Source organism: Canis aureus, chromosome 7 (genome assembly GCF_053574225.1).
Source record: "Canis aureus isolate CA01 chromosome 7, VMU_Caureus_v.1.0, whole genome shotgun sequence".
NCBI classification, from domain to species: domain Eukaryota; kingdom Metazoa; phylum Chordata; class Mammalia; order Carnivora; family Canidae; genus Canis; species Canis aureus.
In genome coordinates this window covers 51949813-51976572 of record NC_135617.1, presented here as the reverse complement: position 1 = coordinate 51976572, position 26760 = coordinate 51949813, and the positions used below count along the sequence as shown (strand labels likewise).

The following is a 26760-nucleotide window of genomic DNA, read 5'->3' as shown; positions in this document are numbered from 1 at the left end:
TAGCATAAAGATTTTAAAAATACCAGTTTTTATTTTAGACATTGGTTCCCAAAAGGCAAGCATGAGAGGTGTTTTATTCTGGGGAACAAGTACCATAGTAAAAACCTTAGTACTTCCTAGAACACTTAATTGAATTTGTTTTGAGACAAGTCTTAATGCTTATTTTTAGTTTTTTATCCTCTAGGATACATGTTTGGATGAATGCCTGCTAAGAGAGGGCCTGACTGGTAACAGCTGATCTATACAAAGACCTTCAACTGTTGATCCTGTTTTTGGAGCCCTTACTCTCCCCATTCCTATTCTTCAGCTTGGTGATATCAAGCCCGCAGCCTCTCCAGAGCCCTCTGTTTCACCACCACACCTCTATTTCACCACCACACCTCCTCACTACAGGTCTATGAATCCTTCATCTACTTCCTCTCAGAAATGTGTTGACCTTTCTAATGCATTTGTGTTCTCCCTTATATTCCCTTGGCTATGCGTTCTTTTTTTTTTCTGTACTTCATTACTGACATTGAGGACAATCTCAAGAAGTGGCAAAGGCATAAATTTGGTCTGCCACCCTGAACTAAATGAAAAATGACTTTATTTTTATACAAAGCAAAGGCAGTAGAACTAGTTCCTACTCTGGACACTTTGTTTTTATTATATGTTTATCAAAGTCAGAATGATAGTCTTGATCATTGATTTTGTTTGGCCTTTGACATTTCTTTACATTTGAGCCATTCTAAGTCATTTCTAAGACCCTAGTGGGAAGCCAGGTGATAGGTAATATACTGATGACATATACGAAGCCTGACAATATGAAAAGTAAATTTTAGTGCTATAATAATTGTTACTATCTATGTTTCCACTTTATTTGCTCTTTATATTTTTTTATTTGTATTTTATCTTGACCTCAATAGATTTGGATTTCTTCGATCAACTACTATATCTTGTAACTTATCTATAGACTCAAGTATGGTTCTTGCAATCAGTCAATGCTCAGTAAACATAGTTGATGCAATTTTGCCTGGCACAGCAGCCAGTACAAGCACAGAGCCCAGGGGTAAGTACACGAGTAGGTGCTCAATGAAAATGTGTTGAATACAACACCCAACTAAAAGAACTTTCAAAAAAGAGAACGAAAAAAAGAATATTCTCTTTTTCTTTTATTTTTTTAAGTAGGCTCCATGCCTGCCGTGAGGCTTGAATTCATGACCTGAGATCAGGAGTCGCACAATTTATGGACTGAGCCAGCCAGGTGCCCTGAAAATTATTATCTTTTTAATTATAAGAAATGCCCCAGAACAGAACTCAGTAAGTGTCTGGTACAATAAATAAAAAATAAAAAGTCCCACATCAAAGCTCATTATCACGAAATCTCAGATAATCAGAAGTTACAAAAAGTACCCATAAGAGCTTCTAAAAAAAAAGGGACCATATTCAAAGGACCAGAAATTGAACAATATGGCACTATTCTCAATAGCAACACTGAAGGCTAGGAGACAACAAAGCAATAACTTCAAACTTTTGAGTGAAAATTACTTCCAAACTAGACTTCTATTCTCAGCTAAAGCCTCAGTCAAATATGCAAATGGAATTCAGACATTTTCAAATGTACAAGAGTTCAAAAGTTATCTCCCATCCATGTTTTTTCATAGGAAACTAGTAGTGTATGTTCCACCTAATGAGGAACTATACCAAGAACGAGAAAGGTGTGAAATCCCACAGAAACGAGGAGAAGGAGGGTCCAAAGATGATGGTGAGGAGAAACAATATGACAGCAAAGCATCAGGATTACTGTGTAATCTGTCCACAGTAGAGGAGAGATAGAAGGTTCTAGGAGGATTATCTTTAAGAAAATGCTGAGTTACTATAAAGAAAAGACCTTGTATAGCTTGGATGGTGATTAAGGATAAATTTTCAATAGTTATATAGAAAACTAAGCAATGAGGTGAAACAATTATTAACTTCAAAATAAATAATCTGTTGTGTAAGGGAAATGTAATTATAGTACACCAAATGATCTACCTGTAATTTAGTCACAAAAGCAGAAATTCTGAATTTTCATTTAACCAAAGATCACAATTACATTTTGATTTACCAAATGGTGCTGAAACTATTTCACATCCATGTGTGAAAGAAAATGAAGCTCAATGCTTACCTCATACCATATAACTGGAAACAGAACACCGACCGACATGTAAGAATTGAAAAATAAAATTTCTAACAGAAAACATAGGAGAAAATTTTTGTAATCTTGGATTGGATAAGACAATAGCTGGGAAAAAATGCTCAAAACATATCCAATTATAGACTTTTATCCAAAAGATGAAAAGAAAAAAACTTGTATTATATCTGGCAAAAGACTTATAACCAGAATATATAACTCCTACAATTTTTAGAAGTGAACAAAAGTTTTGAATAGACAGTTCACCAAAGATATACAAGTGGCAAATAAGCATACAAAATGAAGTTCAACATCATTAGTCATCAAGGAAAATGCAACTTAAGACCACACTGAAGAGCGCCTGGGTGGTACAGTCGGTAAAGCATCTGACTCTGGGTTTCTGCCATGGTCTCTGAGTCATGAGATCAAGCCCCGTGTCATGGCTCTGTGCTCAGCGCAGTCTGCTTAAACTTTCTCTCTCTCTCTGTCTCTGTCTCTCTCTCTCTCTCTCTCTCTCCCCCCCCACCTCCACTCTCTAAAATAAATTAATTAATTTTAAAAAAAGGACCACACTAAAAAAAAAAGCACTATATTCCTACTAGAAAGGCTAAAATTTAAAAGACTGTATCAAGAAATCAAGAAGCAGTTGGAGCTCTTGTACATTACTGGTACGAATGCAAAATAATACAGCCATTTTGCTAAAATAGTTTGGCTGTTTCAGCTAAAGTACGTGCATCCAAGATGAAACAATACTGTAATATTTGCTGGTTGCTAAGAGAATAGATCTTAATACTTATCATCACAAGAAAAAAATGCCTGTAACTATGTGTGATGATGGGTGTTGACTAAACTTATTGTGGTGACCATTTCACAATATACGCAAATATCAAATCATTGTCATACATATAGCTAAAGCTAATACAATGTTAGGGCAATTTTATCTCAACCAAAAAAAAGTTGCACGCACAGTAATCTACCCCATCCCTGGTCTCAGAGGTGGAACATTAGAATGATAAGAATTATCCTTTGGAAAAACAAGGAAAAAATCACAATATTCAAGGTACATTAAAGTGCATTTTAAGTCTATTGTGGTTTTTATTTGGTGGTCATGCTCTGAAGAAAAGAATTTATCTTTTCTGCAAAGCAGTAAAAACATGCTGGATAAACTTTTATTTGGAAAGTAGGAAGAGAGATTCATGTCTGTTCAGATATTTGCACAAGTGACCTTTAAACTTACTTCAAACTCTGGGATCCAGTGGTTGTATAGACATGCAGGATGAGGGGATGAAAAATCCTGGAAATCTGTGAGTAGAGTTAAATTTCATGACACACTACTTTGCAGAATTTTGAGCTAAAATTTTTAACAGCAAAAGTGTCTTGTTTTAGAGTATGGAGAAAAAACATTTGGGGTGAAAAAAATTTTAGGGGGGCCTGACTGGCTCAGTCAATAGAGCATACAGCTATTGATCTCAGAGTTGTCATCTACACCATGTAGGGTATAGAGATAACCTAAACAAATAAACTTAAAAAATAATTTAATACAACAGTGAAAATAACAAACTACAACTGCACGCAACAATCTGATTCTTACGGACACAATGTTGAGCAGAATATATGCTAACCAGGTAATGGCTAGATTGGTGTGTGCTTGTAACAATTTGTTGAGCTGTAGGCTATGATTTGTGCATTCTACTGTATGCAAACTGTATTTCAATACTTTTTTACAGTATCCCATATGATTCTATGTTAAGTTCCCCCCAACAGGCAAAACCAAACTATTGCTTAGTAATACTGCAAAGATAGTAAAAATATAAAAAGCCAGTCAATTGCCTTCAGAATGCAGGAAAGGGTTTAAGATCAGGAGTGGGTGCAACCAGGGGACCTTGATTTACTGAACTGCTGGTAAGTTCTATTTCTTGGTTTGGATGGTGCTTACACAAGCATTTGCTTTAGAACTCTGCTAAACTGATCATATAAGTTTTATGCACTTAGAAAAAAATTAAGTAGATTCAACCCAATCTAAAGATCTATCAATAGGGAACTATTTAAATTAATTATAATACAGTCATGGAATATATTCTGTACCATTAAAAATGAGGCAAGTAGGGGGTGCCTGGGTGGCTTGGGCATCTGCCTTTAGCTTGGATTACTATCTCCAGGTCCTGGGATGAGCCCTGCATTGGGATCCCTGCTCAGTGGGGAGTCTGCTTCTGCTTCTCCCTCTCTTCTGCCCCTCCTCCCCCATTTGTGCATGCTCTCTCTCTTTCTCTGTCTCAAATAAAATCTTCAAAACAGAAATGAGGCAACTGTATGCTTATAAGGTCCTATATGCTTCTAAGGACCCGATGCCCAGATTGTGCCCTGAAATGACAAAAGCCATTTTAGAAATGAATCTATATGATGTATATACATGTGTGTGTATCTATATATATACAGATACACACACACACACACAATACCTCTATCTCTAGAATAGACAAGAAATGAGTCAAAATTGTCTTGAGGAGGAGACTGGGAATCAAATTTTGTATTATGTGTATTTGTTATCCTTCAAATAGAAAGGAAAATGATGAACTTTGGAAAATATTTGTTTATCACACAGTTCTTTCCAGATTTTATGTCTAGGCTCACATTTTATTGTCAAGTACTTTAACAAAGAAGAAGTGGCATCCAAGTATGGCTGGCCAACCACGGCCAGGTTAATTACAAGGACTTTTCTGAGCTAACATTTCTCAAGCACCTATGAGGAACTTGGCACGGAGTTGGGCACGGTAAAACTGTAAAAACAAAGGTAAATGGGACAAAATCTAAGCCTTCATGGAAGAGGAAGGCAGTAAGGAAGAGTGAGAAGAAGAGCAGGAGGCCATTTGGCACCATGGGGATTTTTCTTCCTGCAGCCATTTAGTCTTGCTCTTTGTCTTAGATGGAATCAGGTCATATTCCTTGTCTTGACAAGTCTTAGAAATCAACCAGAAAACACAAAGTTCAGGAACGAATCCCACATGTTTAATATTAGACAAAGCATTAAATACCTCAGTGGTAGAATCTTCATCTTTCTACACCTCAGAAGCTCTTTTACCCTTTATCCCTGTTGCTTCAGCTTCACCTTTCCAGAAGGCAGAGGCGAGATCTAGGGAAGTGGGCCTTTCACATCTCTGCTGTTTGATAGGATTTAAGGACAATGGAACAGATAATGCAGCGGAGGTGCCAAGCACCAAATAACGTGGAGGGGAGAAAAAAGCAGAACACATTTCCCACCACAGAGCAGACAAGTTTCTGTACCTCACTAAGGATGGGAGAACCGGAATGGAGGATGACCCCAATTACTTGTATGAGGAAGGAAGTCTTGCCTTCTGCTTATCGCCATGATTCCGATTTACCTGTGGTTATGTTTTGAAAACTCTTTCCCAAAGAAATTCTTTCGGCCATTTCCTAAGACAGTTCTTTTTGAATAGTTGTAAAAAATCTGGGTCGTCTTTTTTTTTTCTTCCAGTTTTATTGATATAATTAACATATAACATTGTAGAAGTTTAAGATGTACAACATAATGACCCGATATATGTATATACTACCAAATTTTTACCACAATAAGTTAATACCCATCGCTTCACCTAGTTACAATTTTTTCCCCTTGTCATAAGAACATTTAAGACCTACTCTCTTAGCAACTTTCAAATATACAATACAATATTGTTAACCAGAGTCATCATGTTGTACATTACATCTCCAGGACTTAATTTATCTTAAAACTGGAAGTTTGTAGCTTTTGTTCGCCTTCACCAAATTCTCTCCCCACCCCCCACCCCCCCCACATCTGGCAACCACCAATCTGATCTGTTTCTATGAATTTGGGTTTCTTAAGATTCCATATGTAAGTTGAGATCACACAGTATTTGTCTTTTTCTGTCTGACTCATCTCACTTAGCATAACGCCCTCAAGGTCCATCCATGTTGTCGCAAATGGTAGGAGTTCCTCGCTTTTGTGTGGCTGAATAATAGTCCATTGTATATGTATATATGTATATACACACACACACCCCATATTTTCTTTATCCATTCATCTGTTGATGGACACTTAGGTAGTTTCCATACTTTGGCTATTGTGAATGATGCTGCAATGAACATGGGAGTGCAGGTAGTCCTATTTTTAATTTTCTAAGGAACCTCTATACTATTTTCCATAGTGTCTGCACTAAATTACATTTCTGCTAATAGTGTACAAGGATTTAGATTTGGATCATCTTAAAGGACAGAGGTTTAGAAGCATTTCATTGTTGTAGTGATCCAAACCCATGCCCCTCATTTCTTCATCAAAATCCCACTTGCTGCTCTTGCCTGTCAATGAATATTGATGGTGGGGATGGGAGGTATAGGTAAAGAGAAAGGGGTCTTCCTGAGGTGAATGGCATGTGGTGGAAGGGTAGCAGCTGCTAAAATCCACATGCACCTTCTCTTCATAAAGATCGCCCCCTGGATTTGGCCATAATGGACGATAGCTACTTTCAGCTGCAGGTGGTTCCACTGGAATCTGCTCGGTAAAGGGTTCTGAAGAGTTCTGAGAAGGGGGGAAGTCATAAGGCCAGCTGGTCAGAGGAAAAGGATAATTGGGACAACAGTTGTCATTAAGAGAATTTCTCCCCAAAGCAGTGTTTTTATTCCACGTTTGCCGATCATCGTAGTCAGAGAAGACTCCAGAAACAGGATGAAGCAGGTCCCCACTATTATAGATCCAACTACTGGACAGTTTGCATTTCTCATAGAGCTTAGTGGGGCCCAAGGTGGAAGTGGGGTCTGCCAAATCAGTGGTTCCCCCCAAACAGTAAGTCTTGGAGAAGAATAAGCAATCATTCAGTGACTTCTGCTGGGGAGGCTTAGCTATTAAACGTCCACTGTAACTACCAGGCAATTGGACGCCTTCCTGGAAAGACCAAGTTAAAGGTAAACTTCCCCAACTTTGAGTTTCACCTGAAAGAGACTAGAAAGGAAAGCGAAAAGCTCACATTAATAAGTTAAGCAAATTGACACAACTACCACAGGCACCCAGAGTTACTCTGTACAAATAAGCACGCCGTCCGATTTTCCTCATTCCTTACATACTTGAAGCACAAGTGCATGGGGCAGTTTTTACCACAAGCACTGAGAGAAGCAAAGTTTGCCTCCATTTCCACTCTAAAGCTTATTGACCAGTAAGAGCTGAATTATTCTTACTTCTTTGGCTCTGAGCAGAGTGAGTGGGCTTAAAATGTTTCATCCTCAAACACAAATCTAGTATTGTAACTGCCTTTGTGAGGAACTTGTAAGAGACTAAGAAAATCAAACTACGGCTTCATAGGTTTGTATCACACTCGGTATAACTCTCAGGGGATCTCACACACTCTTTCTCGCTAGCTCACTCAATCTCTCTCATACACACATGCATGTCATTTCCTTCCTTGACTTTCTATTTTTTAGTGCTCTTTGCAATCCGAGAGCCTAGGCTTGTTGTTTTTTTCAAGAGATTCTTCTCTGTGTTTATGGGGATTCTCCTGAATCATAGATAGGAGGACCTCTAGAATATGAAGTAGTAAGTTTGTTTCTATAAATAAAGTGTACTACTTTCCAGTTAATCATAGGAAAAGAAGCTGGTTGAAAATTAAGTTATCTGCTTACTTATGTAACTAGAGGGTGGAGGTAGAGAGATGATGACCAGGTGGAGTGAGTGGGAGAATATGCCCTTCAATTTGTCCCATGACTGGGAGAAGGGATGAGGAACCAGTCATTTGGGTTTCAGGGACTCACGTTTCCCTATAACTGACCCAAATGACAAATTTTTTTTTCTATGTAAGACACAGTTAGAACCCCTAGGGAAGGACTGGCTCCATCTCTCTTCTCATGAAAAGAAATGTGGAGCACTGAGCAGTAGTAAAATATAAGAATTAGTATCACTGTCAAGCAGGCAAACCCACAAACCTATAGTATGATGCCCATAAAGCCATAGATTTCAAATCACAGTTTGGCTTCCCAACCCCCAACCCTCCAGATGGCCAATATTTTCAGAAACGTCCTGGTTATTTCATCTTGATAGAGTGTGCTCATCTATTTAGGGGAAGAATGGAAATTTTGGGAAAAAAATTTAAAACATAAGGCTAATATTTTGTGGTTCATTTCTGAACCAAAACAAAGTGCCAAATATAGGTTAAGAACTAATCCCAGTCTCTCCTTATAATTCTAGTAGGGAAGATGATTCTAAAGTTATATGGAATTTAAGAGCATTTGAGAGCATACTACAAAGATGGTAGAAATTAAGAGGAAAACTCCAGATTCCATTTCTTTTCTCTGGTGGATGCTGCCTTGTAGCTGAGCCAGAAGGTATCATTTTGACTTCATTCGTAGGTAGGAAGGGACCAGGGATATGTATTGCCCCCACCATAGGGGCAGTGAGTTGCCGTATGTTTTGAACACACACAGGAAACAGGTTACCTTTGTCTCTGGGCTCCCCTTCAGCTTTAAGGAGACAGAGGAAGATGCTGTGTGTGCTTTCTTCATTGTCCTTCTTGCCTCGGCTTCCAATTTAGTTTCTGGTTTTGGATGATCGTGCTCTCCTTTTGACTTACAGGAGACAAGGAGGTAAAATAAATAGCAAGATTGTACTTCATAGTATGTAAAGTTTTTCCCTGGGCCCTGCCATCTGACTAGGTGTTTCTGCTGTTGGTGACTGTCACAAGACTACATAAATGTCTCGGGTCCATTATGTGCTTTCCTGCCTGCCTTTGTTCATGGCTCCCCTCGCCCACCTGGCAAAGCCATATTCACAATAACAAGGGACACTTCTGAAGTGCTTCCCATGGAATATGCAAGGGGCTGCATCAAACACATGACCTCACTGAATCTTCAGCACAGCCATCAGTAGTGCTACCATTACTGCTCCCAGCTTACAGAGCAGGAAATCGAAGCATGGAGAGACTCCGTCAGCCAGGCAACCTCCTTCCCCTGCCCCCAGAGCCCACAATTCAAAGCATATTGGAGCTGGCCAAGCTGAGAGCCAGCTCTAGGACATTCAGGAATTCTGTGAGCTGCCTGGTAACTGGAAATGAGCCATAGTGGGAACTGTCATCAACACAGATGCTGGCCCACCCTGGGAATCAGCACATTTTCTTCTTGTATGGCTGGTAGACCAGCATGCCATCGATCTAGGTAGGCCCAGGCAGGCTGACATCAGAGATCACCCTTTATCCTGTTTATACCACCACCCCCTTATGCACTTCTTAATATTCACATTTTATGTTAAACTGGGACTTAGGGGAGTAAAGTAACATGTTTAGGTTTACAGAGTTGGTGAGAGGCCAGAGCTGGTATTCAGCCTCGGGTTTGAGGAAGCTGACCACAGGCCGCAGCGCTGTGCTAGCCTGAGTGTGATCAGATTAGGGACAGCTGACTCCCACAAGGAGCCTGAGGCAGAGCCAGCCAGCTCCTCTCCTGGGACTCCAGTACCCTGTGCCTCTGTTCAAGGGTGGGTACAGACATGTGCTTGCCCAGAGTGTGCCTCAGGGTTGGTGCAGGCTCTGATTCACCTGTCCATCTCCTGGATGAAACTTCCCCTGTGCTCTGTACACATTTCTTGAATTAAAGAGAAGTGGCATCTCATAACTCTAACTCAAATCCAACCTGGAAGAATATGAAGCGTCCATCGTGCCTCCAGAAGTTGGTGACCGGGAAGCCCCCATGGCCTCGGCAAGGAATCAGCTTCAGAGGCCCATCACAATTAGGACAGCGTTTCCCTGAAAGAAAGCACAGGAAGGTGACCATGCCAGCTGACTCCTGAGTCTGTGCAGCCCTGGCACTTTGAGCTTGCCTCCAGCATGGCAGAGAATATACCTGGGCACAGCTTTATGGGCTTCCTTCCACTGGGCATTGCCTCTGACTCTGGGAGGCTTGGACATTTAAGTGTCTCAGACCAGTCTCACACAGGGGTAGAGGAAGTGGTTTCTTTCGGAGTAGGATATTTCACAGGTCAAGGGAGAGCTCTTCTGAGCAGAAAATCCCTCCCTACTTAGTCACTGATACTTGAAATTCTTTGCAGGGAAGAGGACAGAATTCTTTTCCTTCACAATAAGAATTAAGGGGCAAGGAGCAAAGTCACATGAGAAAAAGAGCGCAGATCCTAAATTTTCATTCAAGTGTAAATGACTGATACCAGATACTTTCCCAAAGAGCAAGTTTTAAAGACATATTACAAGGGAAGAACATGAAGTAACTTGAGGTCTAAAATGGGCAAGGCAGGGATCCCTGGGTGGCGCAGCGGTTTGGCGCCTGCCTTTGGCCCAGGGCGCGATCCTGGAGACCCAGGATCGAATCCCACATCGGGCTCCCGGTGCATGGAGCCTGCTTCTCCCTCTGCCTGTGTCTCTGCCTCTCTCTCTCTCTCTCTGGGACTATCATAAATAAATGTTTAAAAAATTAAAAAAAATAAAAAAAAAAAATAAAATGGGCAAGGTACAGGGAATGCTGAAGGTATTGGTTTCACAATCCAATGAACATGATAAAGAGAAACAAAATGAACGTGATCATGGCATGGACCTAAATGGTGTGGAATGGGGTCGAATCTCAAACTTTGTCCCACGGCTCCCACTCCAGATCAAAGCCTTCACTGAGCTCATGGGAGGGATCCATTCCCCAAGATGTCAAGTGGCAAGTGTGATCAACAGCTTTCTCCTAGACTCTATGTGGGTACACTGATGAACTAATGTGAGTCCCCTAAGTGACACACCTGCTTTTGAACAGAAGCTTTGAGTCAGATGCCTTCACCCAAGGGAGCAGTTTTATTGGTGGGTGCCCTGGGCATGGTAGATCCACAGGGCAGATCCTGGGGGGTGAGGAGGCTTGCTGGCTCTATATAAGGTGTTCTGAATAAAAACAGCCTTGGTCTCTACCACACTCCACACCCCTCAGGATGTGCTGGGATGAAGCAACCTTTGGGGAGGAGCCTCTAAGTGCAGCCAGCTTCCTCACTGTACCAGCAACCCTACTCACTCTGCTGCTTCTGCCGGGCTTTGTCACAGATGGCAGGTCTCAGGTAAATCTTGCGGCCCTCCTCGGCGGAGCAGTCGCGGCTGCACACCACCACACCCAGGCAGGACTTCTTGAGGATGCGGGAGTTGTGGTTGTTGGTGTTGCGCATGGCCCAGCTGCTCAGATGCCGTTGTGCATTCCTGTCCTCAGAGCTGTAGATGTGCTTCTCATAAGAATCTGGCCATTCCTGGAACCAGTCGGTCTTTTTGACATTCTAAGAGAAACACAAAGAATCATGCTATATTGGAAGCGAGAAAACACAACTGTTCATAGATGTGAGGCTGTTTGGGCACCCAAGAGCCGTTGAGACCTTTGGCAAAGACCATCCAGGGTTTCATTCTGACAGCGGGATCTGAGCATGGTGCAGCAGCAGCAACGGGACTGCTATGTCTAGGAAACATTTGCTCCCCAGATCAAAATGAGTTGTAATTCAGTGCCCCTGCATCCCCTGAGTTCTACCCCATTGATGTTTCTCTAGCCCTTGATGGTAAAACTTATTGACCCTTTCTCACTAAGAATTTTTGAGGGTGAAGTAATATTATTACGCTCTTACACAATCACAGTGGAAAACATTGTGGCGGGGTAGTGAGATAATGTCTCATACCACACTGTAGTTACCTTATTGGGAATGCAAAGAGGGTTTATGCGGTCACCAGAGATAAGCAATGGGAAAACTGGAGAGCCCAGGCTTGGGAAGGTTCTGACAGCCGCCTTCTCCCCTGGGGAGATTTTCTTCCTTTTTCTCTACTTCTAGATCCATGGGCCTCCAACAAGGCAGAGGAGTAGGGAAGAGTTTACTTTGGCTATGCTGTAGCCCAGCACTGGCACTATATTCCCCATGTGTGAACATCTAAGCTCTCCTTAAAAAGATCAGGGACACAGTATATTCAATCCTTCTGGCAATCTTTGGGCTTTCTATACTTGTTTCTTCATCCGTAGAAAAGGGATTATGAGACCTGCCTACCGCAAGTGTGGTTTGGAGAATATGCTAATATATAAAAAATCCTCAACACAGCACCTAGCATAGGATAAGCTCTAAATAAATGTTAGTAACTGATGTTGAAGCACACATTCCTTAGGCCCTTTGGTGTATAGATCCTGCACTTGACAGATCCCGCCTAATTCTCAAGAATGACAATCATTAAACAGTCTCTGTGCTCAAACTTAGGTTGTGTCCATCCTCATAGCCTCCAGAGGCCGCGGCATGATAGAAGAACATTTTTCATCAAGAAGATTCTAGAAGGTCAGAGAGAAGATTCTGTAAGGTCCAGAAGGAGAGATCAGGGTGTGCCTCTCTTTTGATTCCACAACAAGAAAGCACAGCATAGAATATGAGAAAAAAATGACATTTTAGAAGGAAAAGAGAAAAAACATCAACTTCAGGATGGGGAAGTTGGTGTTTATTGAGTTAGATTTCAAGTTTAGAATGTGCCAAAGAACTTTGTAATGTGAGACTCTGGCAAATGACTATCTCTGAAGCCTCATTTTGCTCTTTTCCAAAATGGACATAGTGATAAAGTATTCTTCAAAAAAGTACCGTGAAGAGCAGATGTGTTATAAACCGTAAATCTGATATGATGATAGTTGCAATTTGAATGGAATGTCACAGGAACTCAGTGAATCTGAGGAAACAAATGGAAGTTTTCATGTACATGGAGAAGTAGTGTTCGTAAACAATTAAGAGCTGGTCTGCAATCCAGGGCCTTTGGGTCAAATCCAGCCCACTGCCTTGTTTTATACATAAATGAAGTTTTATTAGAACACGGCCACGCTCATTCATTAGTGTGGTCTATACATACTTTACACTACCATGGCAGTCTAGTAGTTGTAGCAAAGACTGCAAGGCCCACAAAACCTAAAATTTTGACTGGCCCTTTACAGAAAGTTTCCTGACTCCTGGTTAAGAGCAAGGCCTGTGGGACGCCTAAGTGGCTCAGCAGTTAAGCATCTGCCTTTGGCTCAGAGTGTGATCCTGGGGTCTGGGGATTGAGTCCCGCATCACACTCCCTGCGAGGAGACTGCTTCTGTCTCTGCCTCTCTCTCTGTGTCTCTCATGAATAAATAAATAAAATCTTAAAAAAAAAGAAAAAGAACAAGGCCTGTGAGGTAAGTCTTTTTTTTTTTTTTTTTTTAGATTTTATTTATTTATTCATGACAGAGAGAGAGAGAGAGAGAGAGAGAGAGAGGGAGAGACACAGGCAGAGGGAGAAGCAGGCTCCATGCAGGGAGCCCGACGTGGGACTTGATCCTGGGTCTCCAGGATCACACCCTGGGCTGAAGGCAAGGCTAAACCGCTAGGCCACCCGGGCTGCCCTGTGAGGTAAGTCTTAACAAAGTTCCTTGCCCTCTGTGTGCCTCCACTTCCTGCTCCCCTGGACATGTTAGGAAGACTGAACAAGTTGACATACACAGAGCATTTAAAACAGCGCCTGGAGCACCAGATCCAGGGCCGCAAGCAGCCAATGTGGTTGTAAGAGCCACTGGCTTTCAGGAGGGAGAAGACCCGTGGAGAGGTCACTGCATGCTTTAAGCCAAGACAAACACAAGATGGGAGTCTGAGCCCCAAATAAGCAAAAAGTTTATTATTGGTGCAACTTATTCCACGGCTTTCTTTCTCAGAGCAACGGTGCAAGCAAACCCTTCCTGTGCTGGACTGTGAGAAAGGGAAGCTGCCCCAGGGGGACAGAGGAAGGAGTGTGGCGTCTGGTGAAGTCCCCTCTGGCCCATCAGGCAGCTACAGCAGAGCTTCTGGGAAACAGGCATGACCAGGCCAAGATGCTGAAAGGACTGTCTGTTTTTTCCAGGTCTTTCCCCTCTCTGTCTCAATTCCCTGGTAATTCTGAGCTGAGGAAGATTCACCTCAGGCAGCCCCTTCCTGCTTCCTCCCCTGGCCTTCTTTTCTCTTCCTTCTGACCTCAGGCTCTAAACAATGTTCTCTTGTTTTCTGTGGTCACAGAAATGCCATAGAAAGCATAATATTTTATCTACTGAAATAAGAAGAATGCAGGCTGAAACACTAAAATATGGACGTTTGACTATAAAAATCTACGAGTGCGTTTAAATTATTCAAACACAAAGCCCAGCTGTCAGGGTAGCACAGACAAGGGCAACGCAGACTAAAGAAAAGCGGAGATTTTCATTTTCAAAGGTGAGTGGCCCCTACAGGCTAGTCAGAGCCTGAAATCCCATGAACCAGGAGGAGGGGAAGGTATATGTGTCTCAGGTGTTCAGAGGAAGAAATGATCTCCACCGTCTTTGTTTCCCCGTTTTCTCTCAGTTTAATGTATATTTTGATCTTCTTTTTTTATAATGAAAAAATCTATATTTAGATTCATAGCCAGCTGGACTCAGTTTAGATGATCCCAATTTGGTTGGCAACATCCAAAGCATTATAGTCAGGAGCCAGTCAAACATATGCTTTCTTCTCTCCATCAGGCCTGATCAAGGCATTGACCTTGGCTACATCAAGTCATACAGCTTCTTCACTGCCTGTTTGATCTGCTGCTTATTGGCCTTGACATCCACAATGAACATAGGAGTGTTGTTGTCTTCTATTTTCTTCATGGCTGACTCAGTAGTCAGGGAGGACTTGATCAAACTTGTTTCTCCTGGGGGCGCTCTTTCGAGGATATTTGGGCTGCCTTCCAAGACTTGGGTCATCAGAACGTAGGTGATGTGCAGATCTTCTTTTTTTCTTTTTTTCTTTTTCTTTTTTCTTTTTTTTTTTTTTGTGACTGTGCACGTCTTTCAGCACAGCTTTCTTAGCTTTCAAAGCCTTTGCTTTGGCTTCAACTTTGGGAGGGGCAGGGGCTTCCTTCTTTGCCTCGGTGCCATCTTCGTGAAAGGGCTTGATCTTCCTCTTTGAAGCTTCCTCTTTGGCTTGTGGATTATTTACAAACATGTTTCATTTCCATGTATTTGCAGATCTAATAGCCTTTTGCTATTAATTTCTAGTTTGGTTCCACTGTAGTTGGAGAACGCTGTGTGTTTTCAATTATTTTAACATTGTTGGGGTTTGTTTTAGGGCTTACAGTATTTTCTATCCTTTTTAAAAGAATATTTTACTTATTTACTTTTAAGTAGGCTCCACACCCAATGTGGGACTTGAATTTATAACCCTGAGATTAAGAGTCACATTCTCAACCTACTAAGCCAGCCAGGTGCCCCAGGGCTTATAGTATTTTCTATATTTGACGATCTTTTAAAAGTTTTTAAAGTTTGTTTTTAGTAGCCTCTATACCCAGTGTGGGGCTTGAACCTGCAATCCCCAGATCGAGAGTCACATACTTTTCTGACTGAGCCTGCCAGGTACCAGTACATTTGTCCATCTTTTAAACTTTTTTTCTTTTTTCCCCCAGCAGCCTCTCCACTGGCAGCCTACTTTGCCAGTCCCATCAGTAACATACCGATAATTCTGACAACATATTGACTTGAGAAAATCACTAGGAGTAAATATGTTCATATCAAGCTCTTCCCTATGCTCAATTTTTAGACTTGGATGCTTAAGGGAATCTTTGACATTTTTTGACATTGAAATTAAAACATAACCAAATTCCTATAATGCAAAGGAACACAGGTTTCAAATGACTGATAGGGATTTCTGAAAGCCTTGTAAATTTGAGGCTCCAGAAAGGTAAAATTTAAAAAGAAAGAACAATCATTTCTTAATCTTGTTTAGCAGATCTCCATAAAATATTTTCTTCTTTTCTGATCTTGTGTTTAATTTCTAACTTTTCATGAGTAACTCTTTGTTTTTCCTCTCGGTTAAGACGTTTATAATTTAAAGGGAATATTCTTAAGGCCTCCAACATGTAAATCTAATGAATTTATATTTTATAATCTCTTTGGGTAACATCACTGGCAGTTTAATCAAACATTTCTCTGACTTCTGTAATTTTTTTTACTAAGAGACCCAATCTTCTAGCTCACTTAAAATCTTTGCAACTCCATGGAATCCTAGAGCACCCATCCCTCCTTATTCTGCTTTGCCTAACTACTTAGAGCTCCAATAGGGTCCTTTAAGAATTAAATATACACTATTATATAAAACTAATAAAATGAAAATGAAAATTTTGAAATAAGCTATCAAAAACAACTACCTCACCGTATTATTATATTAAAATTGATTTCACATAGACTATAATCCACTTTCATATAAAGCAATTATCTGCAGGTTTTCTTTAGTGCTATGAATAGCTTAATTCTTCATAAATAGATGTTACCAAATAAAACAGGGAAAGCAAATAGAAACACATTTAAGCAAATCAGATAGAGGGGAAAAATGTAACTTATGGAACACAGAAAAAACAATTCAACCAGAATTTTGGTTTCTATAGAAATTTTCAGGAACTTATCTCTTTTGGGCCAACTGGAAACCAAACTTCAAGTGTTATCAAAGGAAAAAATTTAACTCAACAAAATGCTTGTTAACTCAAGAATGACTCCTTAGGCTAATGCTGGAATTTCTGGCCTTTGCTGAAGGGTCAAAATTCAAAACAAAAATGTCCTTATTTGCTCAGACCACACTAAGGTGGGCTGGAGTACTCCAGTTTTCAAACTCTCCATCACTTGCCTCTCTCTGCTCTTCTCTCTTCCCTTTCTCACTCTACCCAGCTAAGCAAGGGCACTTCCAGCAGACACCCAGAAGCGTTTCTCCTACTATAGAAGCAGTAAGGTCCCCATCCCCATCACATCGGGAGCTTACTTATGGAGTGGCAGAGTAATTCTGGCTCCAGTAGTGGGGATTCAATGACCAAGGGAGCCCAATATAGGTGGAGCTGTCCAGGAAAGTTGAAAAGAACTTGAAATCAAGGGGAATGTCAGCAAGGAGGACATAGCCATGAGCTCACCTATCTGACTAACAGCAATATGACCTGATCATGCAGGCAAATGATAATTGACAAGAAATTGAGAATCTGGTTTACCTGTTAATTCTTTAGCACCAAGACACATCTGATTACTCTTACTGGCTCATTGTGATTACATTTAGCCACATGAACTCACTGAAAGAGCTCAGATTTCCCTTCCCTTAAAAGTTTAAGGCAAATGTAACCTTGCCGGCTAAAATCACGGTCCAGGAATTAACTAATTGGAGACATGGCTTCTTCTTTGTGGTTGACTCACCAGGTTTTAGATTGGCCTGTATTTATGTTTAGACTATGTATATTTTTAGATTTTTTCTCTATGAAGACTGTACTCAAACCTTGGGATTTTGTGAGTTAAAGTCTGTTTTTTTTTTGGAAGTAAGCTCTATGCCGAACATGGGGCTTGAACTTCTATGATCCTGAGATCAAGAGTTACATGCTCTACCGATTAAGCCAGCCAGCAGCCAGGCACCTCTGTACACAGGTTTAATCTGAAAACTACTCATGCTTAGGAATAAAATCAGGGTTTCTCTGCTGTTGTGCTATTGGAACACCCTGTACTTGTACTCAGAGAAAACTGGCTGGTGTCAGGAACAGAGCAGGTGCTCTCACCACACTGCTAAAGTGAGTATTAGGGAAAAAAAAGAAGTGATTCTGCTCCCAATTTTTGACCAAGAAAAACAAAGAAAACACTTTCTTAGGTATTCAAGGCTGTCAAGAGTTACAGTCAATATTCATGAGATTGTGAGCCTTTTCAGGAACTCACAATAAACATTTTTAATGTAGGTAAGGCTAAACCAACATCAGACATTTGCCGCTTGGACCAAGTGAATCCTAAAGCAATTATATTTGAACCTTTAAAATGAAAATGTAATTTAAGGGAAATAAAATGGAAAAGCAAAACTGGTGTACCACATTAGCCTGGAATAGAGATTTTTAGCAATGATGGGTTTGAGTGAATTGAGTACCTGTAGTAGTTCAGGGCAGGCTCCCTTGGGGCTGGATTATGGAGAAATGGTGTCAAAATAAACACAAGTTAGAGGAGTGACCAGAAGCAAGTGAAATGAAGATTTATAAAGATATAACAAACAGCTGAAAGGAGGACAAAGCACTCATGAAACAAATATAGGGGAGCGATGAATTAGCGAGGGCAAGTGGACTTTGAGCCCTAGATCTGATCATGATGTTGTCCAGGCCCAAAAGCCTAAGGGCTGCCCACTTCCTAGAAAAACAACTGAAAAAAAAAAAAAAAAAAAGGAAGAAGAAAAAATAAATAAAAAAAGGAAAAAAAGAAAAAGAGAGAAAAAAAAAAGAAAAACAACTGAATCTTCTTATGATAGTTTGTTTCCAAACTATGTTTCCAGCCAGTAGCCTATCGAGTCTCCTTGGTGAATGCCTGTGCACAAGCTCCCTCAAATGTAGAAGCTTAATAGACTCTGGTGCTCTGCTCTGCCTTGATGGTCTTGTTTGTTTCCTTCCCCTGCCTTAATCCTTTTACATTTTACAATGCACTTCTCCAGAGAAAGCCCTTTGCAAGAATCTCTGCCCTGCTTCCCATGTCCAAGACATGCTGAATTGCATACTTCCTCTTTCAAGTACTTCCAGCATTTTTCTGCATGACATAGGTTCTCTGTTCAGGCATGGATCTTGTTCCATTTGCCCAGAAGACCATGAGCCCTTCCAAGAAAGTTAACATAGCTTAATGGCCCCTGTATCCCCAGAGCCTGCTGTAGTGTCTGGCACATTCTAGTTACTCAGAAATGTTTGGTGTCCTTTAAAAAAAAAATTAATTTATTTTAGAGAGAGAGGGAGGGAGGGAGAGAGAGAGAACACACAAGGGAGAGAGAGAATCCCAAAGCATGCTCCATGCTCAGCATGGAGAGGGGCTCGAGCTCACAACCCCGAGATCATGACTGGAGCCAACATCAAGAGTTGGACATTTAGGGGGGTGGGAGTGAATGGGTGACGGGCACTGGGGGTTATTCTGTATGTTAGTAAGTTGAACACCAATAAAAAATAAATTTAAAAAAAAAAAAGAGTTGGACATTTAACCGACTGAGCCACCCAGGTACCCCATGAAACATTTGACGAAGACATCAGCTTTCACTGTTGCCAAAAATTAGCCCATAAAGCTTGACATGTCTGGGGTGTATAAGGGGATGTGGAATTTCAGGGAATGGAACAAGTCATTAGCATTCAGGTGATCCTCTTGAAACTTGAAGCATGTGAGTGGATGAGCAGGAAAGAATTTGGTCTATAAGTTGCAGGAATGTGCCTACACATTGCAGAAATAATCATCCTGGCAAGAACTTAAAATTATGAAAAACAAACTCTTAGTTCCTTATATGAAATTTACAACAATAACAAGTGATTGCATTTGATCCTTTAAACCACATTGTTTTTGGTGCCCAAACAGGTGGTCTGAGGAACATTAATCACCTGAGGGGCTCCATCCACAAAGAAGGCTCCAGGGTCAAAAACCAGTCAGGGCCACAGTGCCTAACACAGCTTCCTCCTGGGAGCACCGCCAATACCACACTGATGGGAGTCTCTAAGTCTGCAGCAAAGAAGTCTGTTTAACTTTGTTGAACCTAGTATTTCTGTTTTTCTTCCTTACAATACCCACAAAAATACCTTGTCACTTGCACTCTACAGAACGTACTTTGGGAAACACTATTCCAAACAGCTTGTATAAGGAATTACTGTTTTTCTTTTACTGAGGTGGTATCTGAGACTTAAGATCATTTTATGTAAAGTCACACAATTCTAAGCAGTGGAGCCATTCACTAATGAATTCCACGTTTGTCAATTGCTGTTAATACACCCCAGGTATTGTGTTAGCACTGGGCTGACAGTTCTAGAAAGCAGGCTGCCTTCCTAATCTCAGGTCACAGAATCCTAGACGGGTGAGTGCAACCAACTCATTTACAGAAGAGAGTCTCAGTAAAGGTAAACACCTCCCTAAGGCTTTACAGATTAAAGAGGCAGAATTGGAATTCCAAGACAGGGCTTTGTCTCCATACCCTGGCTTCCACAGTGCAACTGCTCAGCCTCAATATACTCACAACCACATCTATTCACAAAATATACAACCTAATCTTGGAAATCTTTTCAAGACCTTTTTATTTTTCACCTCAACTGGTTTTTTTTTTATTTTTTAAGATTTTATTTATTTATTCATGAGACAAAGAGAGAGGCAGAGACCTAGGCAGAGGGAGAAGCAGGCTCCCTGCAAGGGGCCCGATGTGGGACTCAATCCCGGACCCCGGGGATCACACCCTGAGATGAAATCTGAGCCACCCAGGCGTCCCTCAACTGGTTCTTGCTATGAGTCCAGAGCCAGCATAAACCCAGATCAGGATGGTGTTGTCTTTACTTAGAAAATATTAAGGGGGGCAGCCTGGCTAGCTCAGCGGTTTAGCGCCGCCTTCATTCAGCCCAGGGCATGATCCTGGAGAGCTGGGATCGAGTCCCACGTCAGGCTCCCTGCATGGAGCCTGCTTCTCCCTCTGCCTGTGTCTCTGCCTGTGTCTCTGCCTCTCTCTCTCTCTCTCTCTCTGAGTCTCTCATGAATAAATAAATAAAATCTTTAAAAAAAAAGAAAATATTAAGGGACACTGACTTTTTTTTTTTTTTTTTAATTTGAGAGAGAGTACGCATAAGCAGATAAGCAGGCAGAGTGGAGCAGACAGAGAATCTTAAGCAGGCTCCACACCCAGTGCAGTCCAACGCGGGGCTTGATCTCACAGCTGAGATCACGACCCCAGCCCAAACCAAGAGTTGGACACTTCACTGACGGGGCCACCCAAGAGCCCAAGGGACACTGGACTTCTAATCATTTTTTTGACATATTTACAAGGGCACTTGTTGACGAGTTATTTCCTGGGACACCTGGGTGGCTCAGTGGTTGAGCATTTGCCTTCCTCTTTGGGCACAATCCCGGAATCTGGGATTGAGTTCCATATCGGGCTCTTCGCAGGGATCCTGCTTCTTCCTCTGCTATGTCTCTCATGAATAAATATATTAAAAATTTTTAAAAAGTTATTTCCTTGAGAAATCAAACTTTTTGATTAACTATAAATGATACATTTTCAAAATTTCATTGTGTATTTTTGTTGTAAATTTCCGAATTTAGTGTCTTGGGTAGCTGAGAATACTTTTGTTCTTGGAAATTCTCATTGGAAAATGAACTTTTATAAACTCTGAGAAGTGGTGATTCCTTTCTTTTATCTCCAGATCTGAAGAATGATACGGATCCTCTGTCCCAGGAAAAAAATGCAAGTTAGTCACAGTGTTACCCACCATTTCAAAGAGTTCTCATACCCCATTAAAACCCCTGCTCTGGGATGCAACATTGCATTGTGAATCTTCCACATACCTGCTTACTTCTACCTTTGATGTTTAGGAGACCCAGCTGCTACTTGGGAGCTGCAATCATGAAATTAGGAATAGGCAGCAATATAGGTCCCTGAGCCAGGTATAACTAAAATGTACCTTAAAGTTAGCCCTAAAACAGCTACAACAATCACAAACCAATTAAGAGCAACTATAAAGGGGTGCCTGAGTGGCTCAGGTAGATGGTTAAGTATCTGTCTTCAGCTCAGGTCACAATCTCCAGGTCCTGGGACTGAGCCCCGCATCTGGCTTCCTGCTCAGTGGGGAATCTGCTTCTCCTTCTTCTGCCACTCCCCACTGCTTGTGCTCTCTCTCTCTCTCTCTCAAATAAGTGAATAAAATCTTAAAAAAAAAAAAGCAGCTATAAGGACAAATCCCTACAATAGATATTTTTATGATTCAGCTGTGATTTATTTAACCATCCTTAAATGAGTGAAAAGCAGTGTATTCTTTGTGTCTTCATCACAACCAAGACCTACTGAGAGGTAACATAGGGGAGAATTTAAGAGAAAACATAGAAAATCTTCATTAGACTGGAATTTGGAATGGTTATAAATTGAGGCTGTGGAATCTCTTTTCTTCTGCTCTGCTTGGGTAAATCCAAATTTTTTGTTCCCCAGAATCAGGCAGACTAGCTTGAACTTTTCATTACATGTTCCTGGTGATCTCCAGTCAGCCTTCCCAATGCCCTTTCCAACAACTTCCAATGAAAACATCCTTTGAATGCCAAAAAGGGAGTCAAGGGAGGCCAGTTTTAGACAATATTTTCCACCAAATTAAGAGTTAAAAAGTCAAATGCCAAAAATGAAGTTAAAGAAAATATGAAAGTCTCCCTGTAGCTGAAAAATAGCCCATTGTGTATATACCAGGTATCACTTACAAAAGTTCTAGAAAAGCACTGTCCCATAAGAGCACTATCATTTGGATATTCCAGGTATAGATTTAATTTAAAACCATTACTATAGCAAATAAGGCTGTATGGGAATTTGTGTACCGTGCAGAGTCCATCTATACACAAATACCTTATCATGAACTTTATTCCACTACCTAGCTAGAGTGGGTATGACATGAGCCAAACCAAACTTTGAAAGAGAAGGGAAGTAGCATTTTCTTTGTTTCAGTCTATAACTGTTGTGGGTTGGGGGCTTGTGGGGCAGTGTCTGATTCATGAAGATACATTCAAATTCTAGGTCATGGCATCTTGTCTTAAAATTCTTCAGTTGGATGCCCAGCTAAAGCTCTAAAGGAGAGAAATTTACCCAACTTGGACTCTCACCAATTTCCTTCCAGATTTTATCAAGTTAAGGCTTCATAGTCAAATGCTAAAGGCGATTCTTATAATAAGTACATACCTGTGGCAGTTTCATATCATTAATATCCCAGCTTAACATCTCTTTGTCCTCAGAATCAAAGTCTTCAGGCTCCATGACAATCAGCTTACCCACAGGTTTCCGTCTATTCAACTTCTAGCAGAAGTGGTGGAGAATTTTCCTTTCAAAGGCCTTTCATACAGTGGGATCAATCCACTCTTGAGCAGCTTAGACCTGGAGACTGTTTTCTGACACTAAAAAATAAGTGATAGTAATACTGACCGTTAAAGAGATAAAAATCAGTACTTGCCTGCCAGAAAAACCTGTTTCATTGACATTTTTTGCAAGCACCAACATACAAAATAAAAATACACTCTAGAAGTCATTAGAGATCTTGTTGCAATAAAGCTTGACCGTGGGGAATCAGAAGCACCAGGATCATTGCTTTCACCTCAGGTTTGGGCTGCCTTTCTCACTCCTAGACCCAGGTTGGGAAAGCCTGAGTAGAGACCATTGTCACCTATAGGCAGTGGTTTTCCCCTAATACTTTGGGGCAGGAAGGAGAGGTGGCTTGCAGTTCTTTTCATGGATATACCTTTGTACACTAGCTAACGTGTGGTTCAAGTTCAGTGAGAAACATCACAACCAAATGTATCTAGAAATGTTTTGTAAACCTAAATTGCCACAGAGATTAATTTTTATCTCCTTAGTAAATCCAGTGTGTACTTTATATCTTCAAATATTGTCAATGGATGTCCTCAAATCATATTCCCTCTAAAACCTTGGCATTATTGACATTTTGGACCTGGTAATATTTTGCTGTGGGAGGTTATCTTGTGCACTATAGAATGTTTAGCATCATCCTTGGTTTATGACCATTGAGTGTCAGTAGCAACACATCCCTTTGTTGTGACAACCAAAAATGTCTCCAGACATGGCCAAATGTCCCCTGGGTGGGGGTGGGGGGGCAAACTGTTTGAGAATGACTGCTTTAAATTAGTGTTTCTTGACTTTAACTCAAAGCACTTCAAAACTTCTTTCTTCAAGACTTTTTAAAAAATTTTATTTATTTATTAGAGAGAGCACAAGTAGGCAGAGTGGCGGGCAGAGGGAGAGGGAGAAGCAGACTCCCCACTGAGCAGGGAGCCCAATGTGGAGCTCAATCCCAGGACCCCCGGGATCCTGACCTGAGCCGAAGGCAGATGCTTAACCAACTGAGCTACCAGGTGCCCCCTTTAAGACTTTCTAATAGAATCTCCCTCTTCCTTGCCCCCTCCCAAAAATTCTATCTCAATCTCACTTTACTTTGATTAAATTGTATTATGTAAGTGATAGAGATTAAAAAATGTTTGTGCAAATTGCATTTCTTCCTCTGAGAGGAATACCAACTCTGGTTTCTAATTGTAATTGGTTAAAGGAGATTTAACCCCCCAAAAAAGGAAGAGAAAAAGAAGGAAGGAAGGAAGGAAGGAAGGAAGGAAGGAAGGAAGGAAGGAAGGAAGGAAAGAAAAAAGAAAGAAAGAAAGAAAGAACGAAGAAGGAAAGAAATGTTCTACACTGGGGAAAAAAACTAGTCATTTTGCAGATGAAATGTGTTTATTAATAGAACACAAAGTGAAATATGTTTACATGTGTGACATCTCCATTTGCTTATTAAAACAAGGATGTAATGATGTGACATAAAACAACTTAATAGTAAACTTGCACTATGATTACTTTAGTAGTCTCCAGCCAACGAAGTCTCATGGGCTTTCTTCCTTAGTTATTTAACTGTATATAACCCTAATACTTTTCAGTCACTGAGATATGCTGAGGGCAAGAATATGAATACAGAAATATGTGACCATTATATAACAAGCTAATAAGGGTCTCTTCACCCTCCCACCACATTCACCTACAACCTAGTGGTCAAAGAACATGAAGTCCATTACCCTTGTTTCAAACACTGCCATGCAAGGTTAAATCCCCAAGAGTTTTAAGTCAAATTCTATTTGGGAAATAAGCATTGAATTGCTGAAGAAATGCTGCCATAAACTCACTTGAAATCAGATTTCAATTACAAGTTTATGAGACACAAAGATCGAGTGTCAACATGATGGCAGCAGTTTTATGTACTTACCTCTTTGAACGTTAACAATAGTAACTCAGACGGTCTAAAACTTGTTATAGCTAATCGGAACAGATTGATCTTTTTAAAAAAATACCTCGAATAACAAGATTCACATCTCAAAAATTCAAAAGCGTTTGAAGCAACGCAGACATAATTCTTCTGTTTTTAAATTAAGGGGAGGGGAGTAAAAATTCTTGCTGCACAGAAGTTACATTGCTCTTTTGATTTTCTCAGATATGAATTGTTGCCAAATGAACAAACGTTAATTTAATATTCCCCCTGAAAGTTAAGAACACTTGATCTTAGCCAAAAGGCCAAGAAGCGATGAAAGTTAAGAACAAAACAGGAAAAAAAATGTTTGCAGCCCTTCGAAAAATAAACAACTAACTCAGTTTTCTTCCAGAATTAAAAAACTAATTTTGTAAAGACTTCCTTTTTTTTTTTTTTTAAGCAACTTGCACCAAAGTATATTCAAATTTCATCATTTCTACAGAGAACCAAGTACAACAACGAAACCCTGGAGGAATAGGGTGACAGAATATTCCTTACATTGGCCTCTCCTCAGGATTTCTGGCTTCCTTACCTTCTGACTTCTTATGGAAATGCAGACAATACAGTGTCATAAAAATCTCATCTCTGGTTCAGGTCCCAGCAGGTTCTGATCATTTTCTACGCAGAAGCTGTAGTTCCCTAATCCAGGTCAAGGTACACTATGCTAATGAGCTCTGGCAAAAGTCCAATCAAAATTTAGATGCTCTCAGCTTGGGATAGGTGAAAGAGCTTGGGATAGGCAAGAGTGATCCAGCCCAATTGGCCCCAGAATGCCAGTAATATGATGGATATTTCAAAGTTTCACCTCTGAACTTTCTCCTCCTTTAGTTTAAGAGGGGATTTTAACTGAAATGGACATTGAAAAAAGAACCTCATGAGGAAGTACAGGTGTTTTTCTGCTCATCATTTCATAGGTTGGGCTCATAACAGACTGATTTAATAGTAGATTCTAATTCTCCTACCACTTACCCCTGCCTCTGTATGAGAGAGAACAGAGAGACAGACAGAGGTAGAGAAATACCATGCTGATGGAACCTACTGGAATAGATATTGGATGGCCAACATTCCTAAACCAGAAATACTAAAATGCTATTTATTCTACACCTACCAATTATGCCCCCACTAATTCTGAGTGTTCCGATCTCAAATAATATCATTCTCCCAAGTCAGTTCAGTCCACATGCTGTGTTCCAGGCTGTCTGCTAGGCTCTGGAGATCTAAGGGAAAATTAAAACATTGAATTTCATAGTAGAAAAGACAAACAAAGACACTAAATAAGCCTAAGATAACTTAATGCATGGAACAGAGGCATTCTAGAAGGAATGTGGAAGGAGAAGTTATGAAGTTGAAGGGAAGCTAATCTGGGGAAACTTCTTCCACCACCATGATGCCCGATTAGCCTTTTGAAGGACAGATGGATATTTGTTAAGGCATCAAAGAATGGAAGGTGTTTCAGGTAACGGTGATATTATGAGCAAAGAGAAAGTCATGGGAAAAGTTAGTGTCCTCAACATTAGAAGTAGGTGACTGTCAGGAAGGCCCTGACCATGGAAGACAGGATGTGGACAAAGGGATGAGCAGGCCAGAGGGCAAAATCCTCGGGAAGACTCAAAATCCTGTATTGTGTAGTTGCTAAGAGATCATTGGCAGTGTTGAGATTTCTCACTAGTGTTTCAGTTCATGAATGAATTTCTCTTCTGCCTAGAGGTTGAGACACTGAAGAATTTTCTGGTGCTTTATCACACTAATCTTGATCTGCTCCTTGTAGTCCCTTCTTGGTCAGGGGGTTCTTTCAACATCTCCAGACACGCTGTAGCAGGACAAAGCCAA

The 26760-nt window shown here is 40.7% G+C and overlaps 1 protein-coding gene across 1 annotated transcript in view; it reads right to left on the bottom strand.

The window, feature by feature from the left end:
- Positions 1-5643: 5643 nt before the first annotated feature.
- GCM1 (glial cells missing transcription factor 1) overlaps positions 5644-26760 on the bottom strand; it is a 45518-nt gene continuing 24401 nt past the window's right edge. Inside the window, exons 2-6 of the mRNA XM_077902635.1 lie at positions 22812-23023; positions 11162-11414; positions 9797-9909; positions 8612-8740; positions 5644-7127 (exon numbers count right to left, since the gene is read on the bottom strand). Coding sequence (XP_077758761.1) covers positions 6390-7127; positions 8612-8740; positions 9797-9909; positions 11162-11414; positions 22812-22886 — 1308 coding nt within the window. The 5' untranslated portion in view covers positions 22887-23023 and the 3' untranslated portion in view covers positions 5644-6389. The remainder of the gene's footprint in view (positions 7128-8611; positions 8741-9796; positions 9910-11161; positions 11415-22811; positions 23024-26760) is intronic.